The sequence below is a fragment of the Lemur catta genome, chromosome 12, assembly GCF_020740605.2.
Source record: "Lemur catta isolate mLemCat1 chromosome 12, mLemCat1.pri, whole genome shotgun sequence".
NCBI lineage: Eukaryota > Metazoa > Chordata > Mammalia > Primates > Lemuridae > Lemur > Lemur catta.
The window spans coordinates 65,313,119-65,334,763 of record NC_059139.1 but is presented as its reverse complement, the minus strand read 5'-3'; the positions used below and the strand labels follow the sequence as shown (position 1 = coordinate 65,334,763).

At 38.6% G+C, this 21,645-nt stretch overlaps 1 protein-coding gene across 9 annotated transcripts in view; it reads right to left on the bottom strand.

Moving 5' to 3' along the window:
* CAST (calpastatin) overlaps positions 1-21,645 on the bottom strand; it is a 102,347-nt gene that overhangs the window by 37,429 nt on the left and 43,273 nt on the right. For 4 of the 9 annotated variants that reach the window (XM_045566191.1, XM_045566190.1, XM_045566192.1 and 1 more), the window contains 6 exons: positions 8,929-8,988; positions 5,291-5,356; positions 4,619-4,660; positions 2,850-2,906; positions 2,318-2,431; positions 1,205-1,288 (listed from right to left, as the gene is read on the bottom strand). In XM_045566191.1, coding sequence (XP_045422147.1) covers positions 1,205-1,288; positions 2,318-2,431; positions 2,850-2,906; positions 4,619-4,660; positions 5,291-5,356; positions 8,929-8,988 — 423 coding nt within the window. The remainder of the gene's footprint in view (positions 1-1,204; positions 1,289-2,317; positions 2,432-2,849; positions 2,907-4,618; positions 4,661-5,290; positions 5,357-8,928; positions 8,989-21,645) is intronic. The other 5 variants (XM_045566198.1, XM_045566193.1, XM_045566194.1 and 2 more) reach the window with 2 other exon arrangements.

Genomic DNA, 21,645 nt, shown 5'->3' with positions numbered 1-21,645 from the left:
CCATTCTCACCAAACAGCTCCCTGTGGGGGCTTTTCCTAATCTGCCTTGAGTTACAGTCAGCTATGTCTTCTCTCCACCCCTAGCTGGGCCAGCCTGCAGCTAGAGTGTCCTGCAGAGTCGACCACAGTGCTCTAAACATGCTAGGTACTGCAATAAGAAGGCGGATCTGATCAATGCTATTTAATGGAGAAGAATCAGAAGCAAAGAAAAGGGAAATGAATTGCCCCAAGTTCCAGGACAAGTCAGTGCAAAACAGAATTCCACACACAAGCCTCTCCTAATTTTTTTTTTTAAGGGATAGGCAGGGGGTCTCCCTGTGTTGCCCAGGCTGGACTTGAACTGCTGGGCTCAAGAGATTCTCCAGCCTCAAGCCTCTAATTTTATTGCTTAGCTTTTGCTGATAACACTGGCTAATTTATAAAATTTGGGTTACATTTAAAAATCTAACACATCCAGTCTTCTGCCTTAAATCTATCCATTTTCTAACTATTTTATCTATAATAAATACTCTGCATCAGCACAAATAAGTAACATGTATTCCTGGGATGAGGGCTGGACTCTCAAGATAGTATACAAGTGATCTCCTGCAAGAAAAAAAAATTTTAAGTTGGGTATTTTCATTTAAAAGTTTTGCCTTTACGCTGTAGGAGCTCTGCATTACTTTAGATAAAAATAATGTGCTTATTCTCCCAAAATCTGAGAGAAAAATGTATCAGGGAGATGTGTCATATTTTACCTTATGACTTTCCTTACCATCTATCCTGTAGGGAGACATTTTTCCCATTTTGAGAAGCAAAAATATATATAGATACACACTACTTTTTTCTATTTTCATTTCCATCTTCTCATTGGTTGCTTCAATGGCTTATTCAAGTGCTCATGGAAATTTTATTTGCTTTATTTCATAGCTATAAATCTGTAAGGCAGGGTCTGAGTCAAGTCACATTTTAATTTCCTTGGTACTGATACCAGACTTTATATATGGCAGATGCTAAGTATTTATCGGATATATGAATTTTAAAATCATTGTTGGTATCTTGTTCACTTTATTGCCCTTAAATGCATGCTCTTCTTCACAAATAAAGTTCCTATATAAACAGTATTCAGTTTTACCAAATGATAGGTTATCTGAGCATACATTTCTTAAAGGAGAAATCTGGTAAGCGTAGAGGCCCATGTTTATGTCTGCTTACGTGTGCTCACCTTGTCACCTGGTTTGCCAGATGTTGCAGCTACACCAGCAACAACACTCTCTCCACCAGCAGAAATCGTGTCTTGTGGCTTAGTCTAAGAGTGAGGATAAAAGATTGACAGGACTAAGTCTCATTGAATGGCTCAAGATCATGAGTTTCAAACAGCACTAATGTCTGTCAGTTTCCCCTCATGAACATCATAGTACAGGACTGTTTACTAGCTTTCACTGCACCTGGTGCAGTGCTGGGCACCAGGTAAACCTGGACTCGAGAGTCTGTCAAGTCCACGCAGTTAACACAAATAGGTGAATCAGGCTCGGTAGGGACTGCAGTAAACTGTAGCACATGCGCCAGGTGTAATGGCTGCAGCTCATTGTTGCCATGTGAGCCCACAGTTGCTAGATAGTCCGATTTGTCAAGAGAAGCTAGAAATTAGGACTTTATACGAATACTCTGACTTTAATTGCTGGCAACTAATTAAAAACAATTGTTAATAACACTGTAAACCAAACAAAATACATACGCGGTAGCATTTAACTGGTGGGAAACAAATGTGGGATCTCTGATCTAAAATATATTGTGAAGCAGATCTAGTTACTATCTTCCAAGCACTCTCAATGAAAAACTTCTTCTCATAGATGTTAATTCTTCTAAAAGCTGGCTGTCATTAACTACATAATTATAAAATCAACTTCTGATTTTTGGCTCTATAAGTTCATCTCTTCTACAAGAAGGCTAAATAAGTGCTTTTAGACTTCCATTTAAAGCAGGTAATGCAGGGCACCTGTGTTCCCCTAGCCAAGGTGTGGAGAGGTCTCAAGGCAGCCTCAGTCCAAAACTTCCTGTCTGGGAGACACCAGGGCCTGCTGCTCTGCAGGGCAGTGGAGAAGGGCTGGACGGGGCATCCCCTAAACCCATTTAATGCCCTTCTCAGGCCCTCCATAAGCCCAAGTTTCTACAAGGCTGTTTGCAAAACCAACACAATGATAGCACCAAATCATTACAATATAAAATATATGCAGCAAAGCTTCTAGAGTCAACTACACACCTCAATGTGAATAGGTGAACTGTATCTTATCGTCTAGCTGATATTACTGTTTTCTTATCAACCTGCTTTATTTACCTTTGGTTCTGTTGATTTCTCTGATGGCACCTGTTCACTTGATTTGGAAATTGCTTTTTCTTTATGAGCATGTTTACTTCCTGTATCTGATGTATGCTTGGGTAGGCTTTTTGGCTGAAAGCACACACATACATGCACACACATACAATGACAGTGTTAACAAGATGGTAGTTTTAAACATAACACCGATACTTTTCTCTACAGAATAAAAAACTGTTCTTAACAGGTGTGCTGTTTGTGGTTTTGAACCATGTGAATTTGAATTAGTGTGATGTACATGTGATAGAATTTCACTTTAGGTACAAAGGTACAAAATTTAAAGTAGTGCAAATCCTTTCCCCCAAATTCATCAAGAATCATGAGTCAATTGTAAACATTGCTATTGCCACACGATGGCACCATTTTATCTGACAAAACAAATATCCAGACATCCACTGTTGGGATCAGTCTAGAATAATGAGAGATTTTAAGTACACCTCACCAAAATGATGTAACCTTATCATCATATCAAGTCCTAATGATAAGCATTTACCTCTGTGTGTTCTTTTGGCTTTCCTTCTTGGGACTTTTTCTCATGAACCACAGATGGCTGTCAATTTCAAAAGATTAAAAGTCAATTTCATTGGAATCCACTATTTTCATATTTCTAAACAGGCTGAAGAACAAAGTTTCAATTAAAATATTCTGCCTTTCTCAGGAAAAGCCCACTTGGGCCCAGTTCTTTGGAGTCAGAGATGTAGACGTGTGCTATCCAGTCAATAGTAACCCTGCCAACAGTCTCCAATAATGGTGATTATCAGAAGACTAAGGAAATATGTAATATTTCATCTAAATGATGTTTCCAAATACATGTGTATCTCTAAATGATTGGCTGTTTTTCACAATTCACACAGATAAATTGGTAACTGTAGATCTATGTACAGAGACATCATATGATCAATGTCACTATTGGGGTTATTGCCAGGGGATCCCACCAGAGAAATTTTTTTTTTAAATCTCCTTTCATAGGAGATGAAGAACACTGTATCTTTTTCAATACAATGATTTCAAAGTTTTTTTCTTTGTTACCAGGAAAGAAGATTGTATCACCAGAAACCCAATTCTCTTGAGATTTGGCAGATAATCAAAAGCATTTAAATGTGGAATAGAAGACAATTTCCACCTAGCTGCTGAATTCTTCACTCTCCAGTATACATACTATTGGACTACCACCCTCGGGGGCCCCCAAAAGGCCCTACACAAAATCAGATAAGCCTCACCTTTTCACCCTCACCTGCACTTAATGTACTTGGACCCAAAGCACCTCTTTGCTTTTCCACAGGAAACCTTATGGTCTTATCTGAGTATTTGCTTAAGCTCTTGAAAGATTTGTGCTGCCACAGACACGCTGCGGTCTACACCTCCATGCTGAGGCAGAATGTTTCATTCTGGACAGCCGTGAGTTAGGAAAGCCAGAGAAGCCAGTCTCCTGAGAAACTGATCATTGGCTCCACCAACTGAGATAAGTCAAGATAAACTCAGGAGGTCTCTTAGGAAAGACTCATCCCTGAGTTATCCAGGTGTTGAGTTCAGCAGAAACATTATTCTTTTTTTTTTTGAGACAGAGTCTCACTTTGTTGCCCAGGCTAGAGTGAATGCTGTGGCGTCAGCCTAGCTCACAGCAACCTCAAACTCCTGGGCAGGAGTGAGTGATCCTCCTGCCTCAGCCTCCCAAGTAGCTGGGACTACAGGCATGAGCCACCATGCCCGGCTGATTTTTTCTATATATATTTTTTAGTTGGCCAGATAATTTCTTTCTATTTTTAGTAGAGACGGGGTCTCGCTCTTGCTCAGGCTGGTCTCAAACTCCTGAGCTCAAGCAATTCACCCGCCTCGGCCTCCCAGAGTGCTAAGATTACAGGCGTGAGCCACCGTGCCTGACCAGAAACATTATTCTTGATGTCTCATTGGAATTGTAACTGGATACTCACTACCCTTTGTCCTTTCTCCTTTGTTCCTCTTGCTTTATTTTTTTAAACAATTACTTTACCTATAACAAAAATCTAGATTTGAACAAAATGCCTTCTGAAATATATTGTTTTCATCTATAAAATTATATATTCTTTTTAATATATGGATTTAATGTTATAAATACTTTATATATACTCTCCACCTACACAATCATATTCAAACATGTAGTCCAAGAAGTAATTAGCTGACTGACAAACTCCTTTACCATCCAGTAGCACCAATGTAGAAGACTGGTTAGTCATTATTATTAAAAAGAATCCAACGAGCTCTCTAGCAAACTTAAATATTTACCTTAGTTGATTGTGACTTCTTCTCAGGTTCTGTTTTTACAGCCTAAATTCAGGGGGAGAAAGCAAAAGAAAGAAAAAAGAAAGGAAGAAAGAAGAAAAATGGACATAGTTTACAAAGATACCATAGATTTTCTTTAACTAAAGAAGCAAAAAGAGATGATTTTGATGTAATTATAAATACAAACTTTGAGTTAAGTTTATTACACTTTGCTTGGAATCGTAACTCTAGATAAACCCTTAAGCACACTAATTAATATTCTGCTCTTAATATTCAGATAGCAATTTACAATCTTTTTTGTTGCTATGTGTATCAAAGATATGTAAAAATTACTATTTACATTGTAGCTAATACAAAAGCAACATAAAATAACCCTCATCTTTCAAAGCCAAGGATACTGTGCTTCAAAACCACTAACACGATCTTTTAATCAGTGAAACACTCACATGTTTTGGCTCACAGTGTGAAACAATGGGATGGTGACAGAATCAAGGGCACAGAAAGCAGTGAAATATATTTTTAGTGCCAGGATGTGACCGATGGGTGGCTAAGCCTACAGAGAGTCCATGATGGAATCAGTGTTACAGAAGATTGTGAACTATAGTTATTAGCACATGCTGAGCAGCTGAAGTGACCATTAGTAAACAGATGCCCTAGTACAATGAACCATATCACCTGTTTTTTGTGTCTTTTCTTGTTAGGAGGATGTGGTCCTTCCATCTGTTTGCTGATTGGAATGGCCTAATATAAGAGCACAGCCCCAAGTGTAATTTTATTTTATCTGACAGTCAAATAAGTAACATGTATAAACAGAGCTAAAATGACTATACCAAAATCCATTCTATTAATTTATTATATCTACTCGATGCATATACATAAAACTCCAGGAAGTTGTAGGCACTTACACTCTTAAGTTCCCAGAAAATATTTCAGTTTGGGTTTACATTTTTTCAATAAAGATTTCCATTAATAAATTTAATTTGATTCCTTTTCTTTCCTTCTGTGTACAGGCTACATGTGTAATATTTTTCCCACCTATATTTCCAATGGTTGGTTACAATCAAATAGAGGTGTTATTGAAAGTTTTCTGAAATTCTGTCAACATGATCTTTAAAAAAAAATTTGTAAATATTTAGTGCATAGATTTTTATTGGGCATGTCATAGCCCTTTATGTAGAGATCTAATTTAAAGCTCCAGGAATGCTTCCAAAGAATTCATTGTAATTTAGAACCTTTAGTGTGATATTTTACAGAGTTCTACCCAACTAAATGTTACCTGTGTAAAAAAAGATAATTCCTTAAGTACACGCATGCGTTCTCGATATAGGCAAGATGTGAAATCAGAAAAAAACTCAATTAAACATTGTATGAACTTTTCAAAGTAAGAGATTACAAATTAGGCCTAAACCTTCTTTCCATTTTTCCCTTTTTATCTGCTTAGCGTTATCAGCACAAACTTCTTTTTATTTTACTGTCTGAAGAGGCTAAAGTCAAATACCCTCTTAGTTTGTCTTGTTCTATGCTTCAAAAAGAAAGATACACACTTTCTTCACATAATGGCCCTTGTTATGCCAACACACTTACTGTTTTGGAAAGCAAACAAAGTTCATGATTGAAGAAATGTTTTTAAAAGAAATTTTAAATTTTGGATCCTTTCACACTACATCCTTGTTAATGAGTTTCCATTTATGGTACCATTCTTTTTGAGTTTATGCAAACGCAATTTATTAAATGATTAACAAGCAAAATAAGCCAGCTGGTATTGCAGTGGTTCGAATCTATTAATAGCTTCCAATTTGGCAATATAGATTTTGCATGAGAGAACTCCACACTACAATTAAGAATGTATGCTCACAGACACAAGCAGCTTATAACTCAACATACACTTAAATCAGCAATTGCTAAATTTATTTTGGTAGTGATGGCCCTGAGCATTATAATGATAACCATAATGACTAATGCATATCAGTCACCTCTTAGAGCTTAGTACCAGGGACTGTTCTAAGCTCTATGTGTATCAATTCAGTTAGTCCTCATAACCCTGTAAGACAAGTATTATTATATCCATTTCAGAGAGGAGACATCGAGGTTAAAGGAGTTAACTTCCCCAAGACACCCTCGCTGGAGCTGGGGTTCTGTGTGCTCAGTCGTGTGCTGCACTGTCTCTCCAGCATTGGCTAACAGCCAACTCCAACCAGGCACTCGCTGTGGGACAGGCACCACCCCATATACGTTTGTTTCCTTACACAGTCACATGAGATAGGTACTATTATCATCTGCTTCCAGACTCGGCAGATGAGGAAACCAAAGCAAAGAGGGGTTGTCCAATATCACAGCCCAAATGGAACCAGGATTCTAAGCCAGGCTGTCTGGTTCCTGTGCCCACACTACTGCCTCTAAGTGATTTTATCCTATTAGAAATGATTTGGCTTTCTACCAGCATTGTCACTGCCAATTCTAACGTTCCAGGGGCAAGAGATACACAGATCTAGATATATAATCCCCCTTCAGAGCTGAACTTTTATTTTAAAGGTGTAGAACATGACAAGAGTTTGGTATAGGTATGACCTTAAATTAGAATCTTTTCTCTAAAAGCTCAAAATATTTGAAGACATATGCTCATTAAGTTTACGAACATCTCCAAGAGGAGGCTGGTATAAATGTTATGAGCAAACATCAGAAGCACATGAAGATAAGATGATTAATGAGAACAGCATGATTGAAATCCACCAAGGAAAGAGACTTAAGGCCAAAAGTGATCCCTAGTCAGCCGGTGGGAACACCTCATCCTGTGCATCTTATTTTTGTCCCTCTCCCCCTTCTCTCTCCCACTTTCCTCCCTTCCCCTAGCTTCACAGGACTGCCAGGAATTCTCATGATTAATGCTTAGTGCAAGTTGAAGAGTTTGCTGACACTTGCTCTAGAAAACAGGGCATGCTTGAAATAAGCATGGTCCTGGAGCTGAGACACAGGGGGATTAGAATCAGGCATCAGATTAAAAGAGAACCAAAAGAATAAAAAGGAAATCCTATATTTCTGCCTTTCCTTTCTATCTTTTCTTTGGTTTTCATGGGCCAATGAGAATTGGTTTTCTATAGATGATTCTACTACAGTCTTTAAAATTATTTTGGAGTTTAAGATAAAATTTTCTAATTTTTTAAGATTAAGCTAGACATAATTAAGTAGTGATAGCTAATAGATTAGGGATGATATATTTTGAAAACAATAAATCAATATGCATGTAAAATTTTAAATATAAAGTATAATTTTACATTAAAAATAAATTTAAAAGTTAAAATGAATATTAAAAGACATTTATAAAAACTTATATTTGGATAGTGTGTTTCCAGATATTTGCAATGTTCTTTGAAGACAGTTCAAGATGAAGTCATGGGATCCCCGGATAGTACTAAATCATGGGGCCACAACACCTGGGATAGGAAACTACCGGGATAGCAAAGTAACAGGGAAGACAGAAAGTGAAAGTATTTCAGTGATTTTAAAGAAGGGCAATTTAGTAACAACAGAGTTGGGGTAGCTCTTAAAGGCACTAAAGAACATTGGCTCATAAGAATTATTTGAGAGCATTTTGAAAATGCTCCTTCTTTAATCCCCTGCCCTGAACTTTCCCAAGAAACAGAACTTGAGACACAGTAACTAAGGCAGACGGTTGACGGCAGCTTTAGTCAACTCTTCAGAACTAGGCTTACCCGATGTGACAGTTCCACTACAGGACATTCTTTTTTTCCTTTGGAAATTCCAAGAAATAATTATAAGAATAAATCCTAAATAGAGCTCAGCAAAGGTTTGTTAATAAAATGGTATCCTACATGACTTTAATTTCAGAAAATAACTGCAGAAAGCATCTGAAATAACCAGTATCTGTTTCATTTGTTTCTATGTTCACTTAATGTAACATTTCTCATTTTTACATTTATTTTTAAATGGCCAGAATAAAATTATTTTAGCAAGACATTAAGAATCTATATTCTCATTTAGATACAGAGAAATGTATTTAAAGAGATTATCTTCAATTAAAAAACTCGATCAAGTCTAGGATCAAAAAAACTTTAGGTGACTACTCTTTTCTAGAAATTCTAAAACCAGGTAGATGCTGTTTGAGGTAAATATCAGGAGGAAAGTTCAGTTTCCAAAGACCCCATAAATTAGGAAGAAAATGTTTACTTTTGTAACCTAAGCTTCCTAGGACATGTAACTCGTTTGTCAATAATTAGTCTATATTTGTTTTGCTTTACAATATAATCAACTGAAAGTAACATTCATCCAAATTGACTCTTGAAGGTTCTCCATACCTTGGTTTCAGTGGGATTCATACTGGAAGACTTGCTGGTCGCACCTGAAGAAGCTGACACCTAGAAAGGAAAGACACAAAAAGTCTGACTCTAACCTACAATCTGCATTGTCCTTCAGTTCCTCTTAACCATACTGCCCCAGACTTTTTTCTTGGTTTTACCCAGTTTAGAGCACCATGCCCACAAAAGTCCAGTAGGTGGTGTTGCCCAGTGGTAAAAACCTTTGTAACCAGATCAAATGGGTTCAAATTTTTGGTCTGCTATTTACTAAATAATCTTCGGAAAGATGCTTACATTTTGTGATCTTCAGTTTCCCATTCTCAATTTTTCTTCAGTAGATAACAACTACTTGGTAAGTTTACATAAGGATTACTGCCTTCTACATAATAGCCGCTTAGTAAATATTTTTATAATCACTGTTTGTTATTTTTAGAAAGAACCTGGACTTTGAAACTCGATAGAATTTTGTTCAAATCCCAGTGCTGCCAATTACTAGCTCTGTGACCTTGAGCCTTAGTTTCACAGGTATATAAAATAGGCCAATAATATCTATTTTGCAGGGTTGTAAGTATTTAAGATAACGTGCGTAAAATGCCTGGCACATTGTAGATGCATTAGCAACACATAAGAGGAACAGAGACATAGTTCCAGGAAATAGACTTGGGTGGGTACGAATTGTCCTTTCAGTGTCATGTAAGGAAGAGAAGGTAGGAGGCAAGGTTGCAGAGGGAATTTTTGCTGCATTATCTGTCCCATCTAGGCTCCTCCTTGGAGAGCAAGATGTGATTAAAATTAACTAAAGTATTCAAGAAACACCTTTCCTGGAGATAGATGCCTGGGGGTGGTAGAATCAGCTCCTGCAATCTAATCACCTAAGCACTGGGACGTGCATGTGGATACTTGCATGGTATTGAGTATCATTCTAGTACGTAACTTGTATTACACTGGTGAATATTAAATTGACAATTATCATCTTTGCAAATTCTAACCCAGGCTCCTTAACATTTGAATCCGTTAGGTTCTAGAGCTAAGTGATTCCATTTGGCATGAGTTGCCTTCCTTAGCAACTGCTGTCAGTAAACAGCTACTGCCCTGCCAATGGTATCCTGAGAACCCTGTGATGCGGTCTTCACTCTGTCTCTAGTGCCTGGCCCCCAGCCATTTCTTCACTCTGTCTCTAGTGCCTGGCCCCCAGCCATTTCTTCACTCTGTCTCTAGTGCCTGGCCCCCAGCTATTTCAGAAGCTGAGTCACAGGGCAGCAGGAGCCCAGCCCTTAGCTTCCCCTATTCCCAGCACACTACCACTCAAGCTGATTGTCTGAAACCCACTGTAACCTCTGGCCCACGAACAAAAATCACCTTCCCTACAGACATCAGTCAATGAAGAACAAATTTATCTTTGTGGTTAAATTACTAAAATTTACAGATAAAAGTCCAAAGCTTCAATGCACTGATTTTTCAAACATAATCATATGAACTTGAACTTAACTATTCCAGAGCAACCTCAGGCACAAATAGGGCCCCTGCTTCCTGACAAACACACACAACAAACCTCTGGTAACTGTAGCAGGGCATAGAACAGCCTCTCTCATATTCTCTTTGGATAAAAAACTGGAAGATGCACCAAGGTAGATTTTCCCCCATCAAATTAACGGAAAAATATATGAATATCCTTTTTATGAGAATATTTTGAAATTTTATGGTGATTAAAGTACCCATATCTATATAATTCTACCTTCCACAATTAGAATTGGTTGTACCAATTTCCATTCAAACTCAAGAGGTTCCACTTTGCCACATCCCATTCCGTCAAAGATTCCCCTTAACCACATAAAACTACCATAGAAACCACGCTACATGACAGCGCTTGGGCTGAAAATCTTTAGGTAAACATTAACTTATTTTTTAAACCTTCAAATATCTATTCAAACATTCATACAATTACATAGCCTCGAATTGTCCAACCTGTCTTACTACTTTGTGAAACAACACCTTGCAGTGATCCTCAAATTCTAGAAAGGAGACTTTCGAAGGCCCACCAAGAACAGCAAAATCTTCACGCAGGATGGCTCTAAGCAAGCATGGAGCAGCCTACAAGGGGAATTCGCAGGAAGGCCTTGGCCCCTCCGGTTTTCAGTACAGATTATTCCATGTTCTATCACCTCACTAAGGCGTTAAGCAGTTTGAAATTGAAATATGAAAGCTGCTTCGTGGGGGATGGAAATAAGGGAAATAGGCCCAACCCATTATTATCCCATTCAACTCTGGCTTATTGTAGCTTGTTCAATTTTTATTCTATCTGTAAAGACCAGCAACTTTTAAAATTTGTTACCTCTGGTGAATGATTTTCATTTTAAATTCTTTTGCACTGTTTCTTTTAAAAATGCTCTAAGGGAGGTATGAAGAGAGAGACCCATGCGACAAAACAAATCTTTGAGTTCTAAGTCAGTTTCAGGCCCACCTCAAATACTCTTGCTGTATGGTGAGGCTGCATTAAAATAAACCAATACTGATAAAAGAGATTAGTTGCAGGCCAGAAAAAAATGAATATTTAATCTTGTTCTTAACCAATATGATGTCTTATTTCCTGGCATTATTTAACAAAATCTCTTTAAATTTGTTTACCTGCCACAGTAAGAATTTTGGAAGTTCAACAGAGTAAATGAATAGAGATGTGAGAGGAAGATAGTATGGTTTTAAGACACTTGGAAAATGAAAACTGCTTTCCTTTTTCACACATACTTTGCAAAGGTCTTGCAAACCCCAGCCTTTTCCTCTCCTGCACACTCTGGCCAGACTCATCGCCCTCTAAGGGAGAAGCAGCAGTGACTCCTGTTGTTCAGTGCATCACACAGAAGACACAGAAACCCTTTCTGTTGCCATTAAAGTCCCCCAGTTTGCAATTCCACCTCACCCCCCATTGCAGAACCTCCACTCCAGGCAGCCAGTCTATTCCTGTTTTAAGGCACATCTCCCTCCTCTCTCCCTTTATATTCTTTCATGCAAGTACCACTGGTGGGTGTGCCTCTCTTCCAAAATATTCGAATCCTATGCCCCCTTCAAGGTGCATCTCACTGACTCCCAGCCCTGGCACCATAACTTGTGCCCCGCTGCCATCAGTCTTAGTGGGCGGCCCCTCTGCAATCCCATTTCATTCCCCATAGCAACACGTACAGAGGTAATCACACATAACTGCATCATGAATGAACGGTCTCCTCCACCGGATGGGACTCTTTAAAAAGAGCTGTCTGTTGGGTGTACTAATCTGCTGACCCCCCATTCTTATCACTGCAGCTCTCTCTCCCGGGCCTTTACTTAATTCTGCAGGGTGTCTAGTGAGGCTGTGCAGGAGAAGAAGCAAGACCCAGGACCAACCTTGACCATCTTGAGACACTTGAGTGGAGAGGGTTGTGAGCCCTGCGGGTCCCGGTGACTGGCCCAGGATGGGAGGGTAAAGGCTTCTGTAGAAGGCACAGGCTCCTAAATGTCTGCTCCTCTATTCTGCTGCCACTACCTCTGGCTGAAGGGACAGCCACTCCCTCAGCGCCTTACTTCTGTGTGCCACACAATAGAGTCCTTTCGCTTCTCCCTGGGCTCCCAGCAGGCTTTCAGCCTCCGGCCAGACATTCCAGGTGGGTCGCGGGAATCCTCTTCACCTCCCTCTAGCCATGCAGCCTCATCTCGACCTCTCCCCGCGCCCCTAGCTGTCTTGTTCAGAAAGTGCACACAGAGGGTGGCATCAGAAGTCTTTCTCCTCACGCCACACCTTCCTTCCCTTCCCTCCCACCACTGGCTACATTCCCTATCCTCCTACCTGCAACACACCTGGATCTGCCTTTGTTTGTTGAGGGTTACTAAGAACGTCAGGCTGCGTGTACGAACTCTCCTTTCCCCTTGGTGATCCACCGCAGTTTCATTTTGAGTCACTGACCATTCTCCTCCTTGGCTGCCACGGCACTGGGAGCCCTGGGTTCTCTCCCCAAACCTCTGACCTGTTTTCTTCTGGAAGCCTCTCCCCTTGCTCTGTTCTTCTCTGTGTTCATTACTATTCAGTCACAAGCCCTCTACCTTTTATATCATCACTCCCTCTGGATGGTGATTTCTTCCCAAGACTTTAAGTACCTTTTATTATGTGAGCAATTCTTCAAATCTTATCAGCAACCCTGCTATCACCAGACTACATTATCTTAAAGAGAGGAAGCTAAGAAAGCCAGATGCAGACTCAAATCCCTGCTCCAGTACTTATTAGCCCAAGTTAATTAGCCTCTTGGAGCCTCCCTTCCCTCATCTGTAAATTAGGGGTAATACCAGCTGGCTCTGGAGTTGGCGTGGGGAATCACCTGGGCTTGAATCACCTGGATTCAGGAGCAGCGTGGGTTCCCGTCCTTATCACTAATCCATCCTTTCATTTCTATTGCCACCCCTACCCAGGGTCTACCCACCTATTACTCACACCTGGATTACATCAAGGCCCTTCTAATAGTTTCTGTGCCTTGCTTTCCTCCCCCGGCCCCACCCTCATTTATCTTTCAACTTTCTGTCTATGGCTCTCTGACTAATCTTTCTAAAATAAATGTGCACCATGTTTCCGCACTGATGAACTAGCACTGGTTTCCCGCTGTGTCCGGACAAAGTCCAATGTCTTCTGCCTGATTTTTACATTCCCCATGATTCATCCTCACCTGCTTATTCAATCCTCTCGCTATGGCCCCACATCAAGTCTCCCCTCCAGCCAGGACAGTGTCCTTTCCATCTGTGAGAGGGGACTCCGGAATCCAGACTGTCTGGCGGAATCCAGCTGACACTTAATGCGTGCACAACCTTGAGCTAGTTACTTACCCTCTCAGTTTCCTCATATGTAAAACGGGAATAGTAACAATTCTTACCTTGTTGAATTGTTCTGAGAATTGCTTTAATCTTGTTTTAAGGATAAGCTGATGCATATGAACCAATGACGACAGTGCTTGGAAGGTGACAAGCGCTGGGCAAATGCTAATTATTGTTATCACCATCGCGCTCCTTTCCACCTCTGAGCCTTTCATCTTACATTCCCACTTCCCAGAAAGCCTCTTCCCTGCCCCAGTCCCACCTTCCCTACCCTTGAAGACTGAGCTCAAGATACAACACCTGTATTTGCTTTAGCTCGTAGTATCTTCTCAACTCTTACAAATGTTTGTACTTCTCATTTGAACACTTAATCCTATATTCTGTGTTGAAGGGTTACTAAGCTCTTTTCTAAGTGTATGTCATGTCTTATCAATGAAGCTATCATAATGTAAACTGACTGAGGGGCGGGGCCATTTCTACTCCCCACAGCACCGACCATGGTGCTGAGTGTAGAGGAGCCCAGATGGGCTCGAAAACCTCACTGTTGATGCAAATCTTGGCTTCCATTTTCTGTCAATTCAAGTTTCATTTAAACAAAAAATAAAATACAGTTTTAATACTTTAAGATCTTTTTAATAGGCAGATGGAAGAAACATGGTCAATAAATCAGAAGACTTCAGTTTCAGTCTTGATGACTTCTAAGTGGCACTGACTCCACGGGAGGTCAGTTAAACCTGCTGAGTATCTAGTTTTTCCTCATGGGAATACATGCACCCCCACGGGGTTACTGATAGTCAAATTAGATACCAAATACCAGGACAATTTGGCCAAACCACAAAACAAATATTAAAGATTTTCTAAATTAAGGAAATCTGACAAATCAATAACCAATTTTTAACTTTCAGAATTAGCTCTGCTAGATGTGTAAGAGAAAAACAAATAATTTGTTCTGAACCATGATCAGGTTATTTAATACCACATCTCAAATAACGATTGAAAGGAAATCACTGATGTAAAAAAAAAAAAAGTACCTTCCCTAAAAGATTACACATCCCATCCCCAGAGCCTGCACATAGCAGTTGCTTAACAAATATTTTCAAATAAATGTATGAATTTATGCATGAATAAACACAAGAATATTATCTGGTGGTTCAAAAGCAACATTACGTGAGTTTTATTACTTGATCATCAGGAAATTTGTTCATAGCACAAGTCAGAAAACTGGTTAGGAAAACACAGTTTAAACATCATTTATATCATTATTGTCATCAACTGGAGGTTGTTCAAATTAGAAAAAAATACACATACACAAAAAACCCTGAGCTTCCTGTTAGACATCTGCAACAAACAATAGGTTGCTAATGAGGGACTTTTCTAAGGAAAGCACTGACATTCTTTACAAACACCGTTTATGGACCTACTGAATACAAGTTTACATTTTTCTTTCTATAATGATGGATTATTCACTTCAGGAAATGAATATCCTGATGTCTATTGTTTGCCATGCTGTCACACCATGACATACATTCTTGCAATGCCTTTCATTATTAAGTATAATAATGGTGCTTTTAAAAAGACCTGTAATACAGTCATCTAACAAAGTCCAGAAAGCAACAGGTTAGATGAAGTAGAATGCTACAAAATGAGGCAATTTGAACATTATCTAGGGGGAAACTGAAGATGATTATAGCTTGCTGAGGATTCTGTACATTCATAAAATATTTACAAGGGAAGCACAGATTTCCGATCAAAATAAAGTGCCTGAGCTCAATTGCTCTGGGAAGTAGAGAACACATAAAGCTTTGGCCTCTGATGCAACATGTGGGCAGATCTCAAAATAAACATCCGAATGTTGCCTGGCAACTGCAACAATAGCCACAACTGATCTGTGATCTAAATCCAGGCAAGGAGGATTGGAGAATAGTTGGCTACATGCCACACCCTTTCAGTATCTGATGATGAACTCTGACACTGGACCAACCCAAGTGCTTAGAAAAATCCACAGAAGGCAAGAAGTTGAGCTTCCAGTTCTACAGGGCAACTGCTTCATTTTCATTGCTTTGCAAACTTCAGTTTTCCAGAGTTTTTTTCCCTGGGATAGCAAAAATTTGTAAGCAAGAAGAGGAAGCCATACAGCCTAGATTAGTCATCAAAGAATAGAAAAGCAGTTTTTTTTTCTGAAATTGTGTTTGTGCCTCTAGGGATCCTAAGTCGCTGTTCTTGCGGCATGAAATAATTCCAACTATGTCTGACCTTTGGCTGCCCAAGATAAAGCAAACAGAGAATTTAGACCCAGAAAGGACAGCCTACTTTCTCTTGTCCCTCCCCTAGAGGTTTGTCTGGTGAAGATTTACATAAGCCTGTGAGTTAAGCACTTTCAGCCAACAAGCCTTTAACATAACGAGCAACGAGCAACGAGGAAGACTGCCCTTGACAAGCTGTGTGACTTGGAGCTCTTCTCCCAAACTCAGTTTCTTCACCTGTAAACGGTCAGCTTTGAGAATTCTGTGGTTCCACAACTCTTATATGCTACATTTAAGTGAAGCTTATTAAATAATGTGCCCAAAGATAGATGTTCAATCTGGAAACACAGGGGTTAAAAGCATGGGCTCTGGAGTCCCACAAACTTGGGATCTAATTCTAGCTATGCAACTTCAGACAAGCTGCTTAAATCCTTCCAAATTTGAGTTTTTTAAATTTGTTAAATAGGTATAAAAATGATATCTACTTCATAAGATGGCAGTGAGGATTAAATAAGGGTGTGTTTATAAAGTGCTTGGCTTGGCGTCTGGCACACAGTAAGTCAATAAACCATAATGATTTTTATTAGTTTATGAATACCTACAGCCTCAAAAATTTCCTTCCTTGGCATCAGAATAGCAGAGCAGTTCTGTGGTGACCACTGCTTTGAGAAATTACACACTAATCTTGCTTATCTTTTTCAAAGAAAAAAATGCATATTATTTTACAGTATGACATTTTCTTTAGTTCAAATGCATGGTTGGTTTAGGTCATGTTCCAATCAAATAAGAAAGGAATCTTGGTAGCAAGAGCACAGATTTGTACAAACCCTAACAGATTATGAGCTAATCTAAAATATACATTATTATTGATATGATTATTGTATAGGAATGAGAAATTCTGAGCTATGCTGAACAAGCATCATTCAACTTGACTTTCCATAGTGCATTCATTCCTTAGATGTAGACCTAACAGAGGGTGAGAAAAACATGAGGACTTTTATGGGTGCTTGTGCCATAAAACCAATTGCCAACCTCAATCTCTACCCAAATGATAGACTCACAATGTTTCTAACAGAAAATGAGGAGGAACTCACCCTGAGATACAGCCAAATGTGTGACGACTGAGAAATGGGCCTGGCACATAACCATTCTTGCAGCCCACTTTTCACTGAAGCATAATCTTATGCTTTATTATTATAAAGCTTAAATCATGGCAATTATAACAAGGTTCTCTTAGCCAAGCTGATTTTCAAATATCCAAAATGGAAATAGGGAGTGAAATAAAATGTCATTCTGGAAACCATCTAAGAAAAACAAATTCACAAATGTGTACTGACAGCAAGTTTAACCTTTGCAAGTATTAAAAAGGTAGTGTTGTGTCTCAGAAGAATGGCTCTGGAGTTTGAATTCCAGCTCTGCTACCAGCTGTATGACCTTGAGCAAAGTTCTTAACGGCTGTGTGTGTGTTTCATATAATGGTGCATTCCACTGCATTATACCCCTCTTTCCCCTCAGATAAAAATTCAGTGGAATACAGAATGGATTTTTAAGTAGAATTCATTTGAAATTAATGTACAAAATATGAGCATTGCTGCTTATACTTCAATCTAAGCAAAAGTTCTATATTCCTACAGGATAAGAGAGTTTTCAGTTATGTACTACTTAACTGTGCAATTGTTCCAAAATGGCTACTTTATTCCTTCTCTACTGCCCATATGAAACATCTAAAAAAATTGTCACCTAAACTATAATCTGCTAATTCCAATCAGTGTACAATACTCTCGTTCACAAAGCAGGAAACCTCATCCATTAGAGAAAATTTCAACACTATTAAGATATGGAACATAAAACTAGAGCGCAAAATATTGATTTCTACTACTTACTTGAATTTAGATACAAATTCCCCTGTCACTTATTTGAACTACCTAGATACAAACTACTAAGTGGAGGATTTTGTAAGACCAGTCAACTGAACAGAACTTTAGAATCATTTTGAGCTATGTTTCATCTATGTCTATTTTGTTAAGAGTTTTTATCATAAAAGGGCGCTAAATTTTGCTGAATGATTTTTCTGAATCTATTGAGATGATTATATGATCTTTGTGTTGCTTCTGTTTATGTGGTGAATCACATTCATGGATTTACATATGTTGAACCATCCTTGCATCCCTGGGATGAAGCCTACTTGGACGTGGTGGATTATTTTTTTTGATGTGCAGCTGAATTTGATTTGCTAGAATTTTATTGAGAATTTTTACATCTATATTCATAAGGGATATTGGTCTATAGATTTTGTGTGTGTGTGTTGTGTCCTTTCCTGGCTTTGATATCAAAGTGATACTGGCTTTATAGAATGAGTTAGGGAGGATTCCTTCCTTCTCGATGTTATGAAATAATTTTTGCAATATGAGGACTAATTCTTCTTTGTAGGTCTGATAAAATTCTCCTGTAAAAACCATCTGGTCCAGGACTTTTTTTTGTTGGGAGACTTTTTATTGCTGCTTCAATTTTGTTGCTCATAATTGGTTTGTTCAGGAGTTCTGTTTCTTCCTGATTGAGCCTGCAGAGGTTGTGTGTTTCCAGGAATTTGTCCATTTTCTTAATGTTTTCAAGTTTATGTGCATAGAGATTTTCTGTCGGTGGGATTGCAAACTAGTGCAACCTCTATGGAAAATAGTATGGAGATTCCTCAAAGAACTAAAAGTAGACCTGCCATTTGATCCAGCAATCCCACTACTGGGTATTTACCCAAAAGAAAATAAGTCATTTTATCAAAAAGATACTTGTGCTAGATGTTTATTGCAGCACAATTCACAATTGCAAAGATGTGGAATCAAACCAATTGTCCATCAGTTCAAGAGTGGATTAACAAAATGTGGTATATGTACATCATGGAGTACTACTCAGCCATAAAAAATGAATTAATATTTTTTGCAACAATCTGGATGGAACTGGAGACCATCCTCCTCAGTATAACAAGAATGAAAAACCAAACACCACATGTACTCACTATTAAATTGGAACTAATGAATCAGCACTTATATGCACAGATGGAAATAAAACTCAACAGAAATCATGCAGTGGGGAGAAAGAAAGAGGGGATTGGTGAAATCACACCTAACAGGTACAATGTACACTACCTGGGTGATGGGCACATTCATAACTTTGACTCAAACAGTGCAAAAACAATCCATGTAACCAAAACATTTGTACCCCCATAATATTCTGAAATTTAAAAGAAAAACTTCAGAATTAAATAGAATCTTGCTATCTGTCTGACTCGAAGTAAGTTATTTAATTTCTCTGGGCCTCAGTCTCCTCATTTATAAAACTGTCATAATATCTCCTTACCAAGTTACAAAATATGCAACTCTTAAAAAGAATAAATAAAATCTTATATAAATCACTTAGCACAGTAGTTGTCCAATAAATTAATAAATGTAAGATATTTTTCTTGTTTCCGTTTATTTTCAAATATCTAGATCCTGCAGAGTTTCTCTAAAATATGCATATGCTGCTGAACCTAACCCTGCTCCCAGAGCATTCCAGAATTATTTTCAGATTATCAGCAATAGAATGTCCTTTGTTAAGCTTTTCTTTGTTTTATATTTGTTGTCTCTGCAATTTGAATGGCAACCAAAGCTTCAGTTTATTGGCCTATAATAGGATGTGGAAAAGTTACATGTGAACTAGTTCAATCGGATATCAATTAGGGTATTTCACCAAAATTTCCATTGCAAATATGAAGATCAGTGTTGAACACATTTAATCTTTGGAAATCTGTGAAGAGGTATAAGAATATGATTGTCAGAAGGGCTGGAGAAAAAAACAAGTCTTATTGCTAGGAATCCTGGCCTGCCACAAGAATACTGTGAGAATAATTCAGCACACAATACTGCAAAAGTTAAAAGATTCTTAAAACTGAGAAAAGGTTCAAACTCAATAGCCAAAAGGGGTTAACTTTTCATTTTTGAACTCAATATTCAGCAAGGGGGTAGATTGTTTCTTAGTGATGCAGACCCCTTAGAGCTAAAGATCCAAGCAATTAAAGATTAATTAATTGACTGATTTAGAACTCAAGATTAGAGTAAAATATCACATGGAAGATATTTAGTTTTATAATACTGCAAGGGAAAAACATAATCACTAATTCTAACCACTGAAATTACATGTAAAGTATGCAGGAATTTATAGCTATTTAAATATTATGGGCTAAAAATGTACATAATTATCACTGGCAATGAAAGCAATGTCAAGCCATCGGCCAGTGTAACTGGCCACACATTAACATCTTCGCTTGGTTGTTCGTGACTTAATGAGTAGAAATGGTCCAGGAATAAAATCATTCACAGGCAGTAGAGAGAGTGGGGAGGGAGGAAGAGGGCAAGGGACACTCAGAAACTTACAAAGGAGAAAGAGGAAGAGGGAGAAAGAGCCATGGCCTAAAAAGACGTACGCCCCTCAGGTGATTCTGAAACTCCCCAACATGGAGAATCACTGCTTCAGGTAATTTAAAACAAGATGGCTTTATAGAGAGCCGGTGAAGTGACAACTGTTTTCTACCATATATTGCTATAGATGAGGGCTTCATTACTGGTGACAAACTCTGTCTCTTCACACTTGCATTTGGTTAAAAGAAAGAAACCAGATCACCTAAGATAGTAGGATGGATTTGCAAAATGGCTTTTTAAAATTACCTTCCAGCCAGTTTTAAAAGGAAGATTTGTGGTGCTACTATTGCCAGCCCAGGTTACCAAAGAACCTAGATGTTCCCTAAAAAGACTGGGGTGAAGGCACATCTGCTAGCCTTGCAGTACCTCAAGAATGTTTGTCCTCTTTAGTTCTCTGGCCCTAAAACCCAGGAACACTTGATACTTGTGACTATGCCTGTAGCCCACACCCTTTCTTGAATTATAAAGAAATAGTAGACATCAATCCAAAGATTGCTGTCATTTTATAGGCAGATATTCTGGAACATCAGGAAAACCCCAATGTTACATATACGAAGTATATAGCTCAGCTGCAAGGGTATTTTATTTTTTCCTGAGACAGAGTCTCACTCTGTTGCCCAGGCTAGAGTGCAGTGGGCTATCATCATAGCTCACTGCAACCTCAAACTTCTGGGCTCAAGTGATCCTCCTGCCTCAGCCTCTTGAATAGCTGGAACTACAAGCACACCACTGTACCTGGATACTTTTTCTATTTTTAATAGAGATGGGTCTCGCTCTTACTCAGACTGGTCTCGAACTCCTGACCTCAAGAGATCCTTCTGCCTCGGCCTCCCAGAGCACAAGGATATTGGAATAAAATAAAAATAAAAAAAAACAGGATGCAATTTTCAAAGGTTAACTGATTAAATTTTCAGAAAATAATATATATCTATCACTGTAGATTAGGGGCCTAAAACTCAAATGAAAATATGTGTTGGGTGATGTGAATGAGTGTATCATTAGGCCAGTATGAAGATAATTGGGGGTGGTGGGCTTTGTGACAAACTAGCACATGCATCACTATCTACAGGCTTTCAAGCATTTTACATACATTATGCAGGTCTGACCAAATTAGTCTGTATTCTGATAGAAAAATCTCCTTTTATTTCAGATATAGAAATACTGGGTAAAATTTAACACAGAGCAATAAAACACAT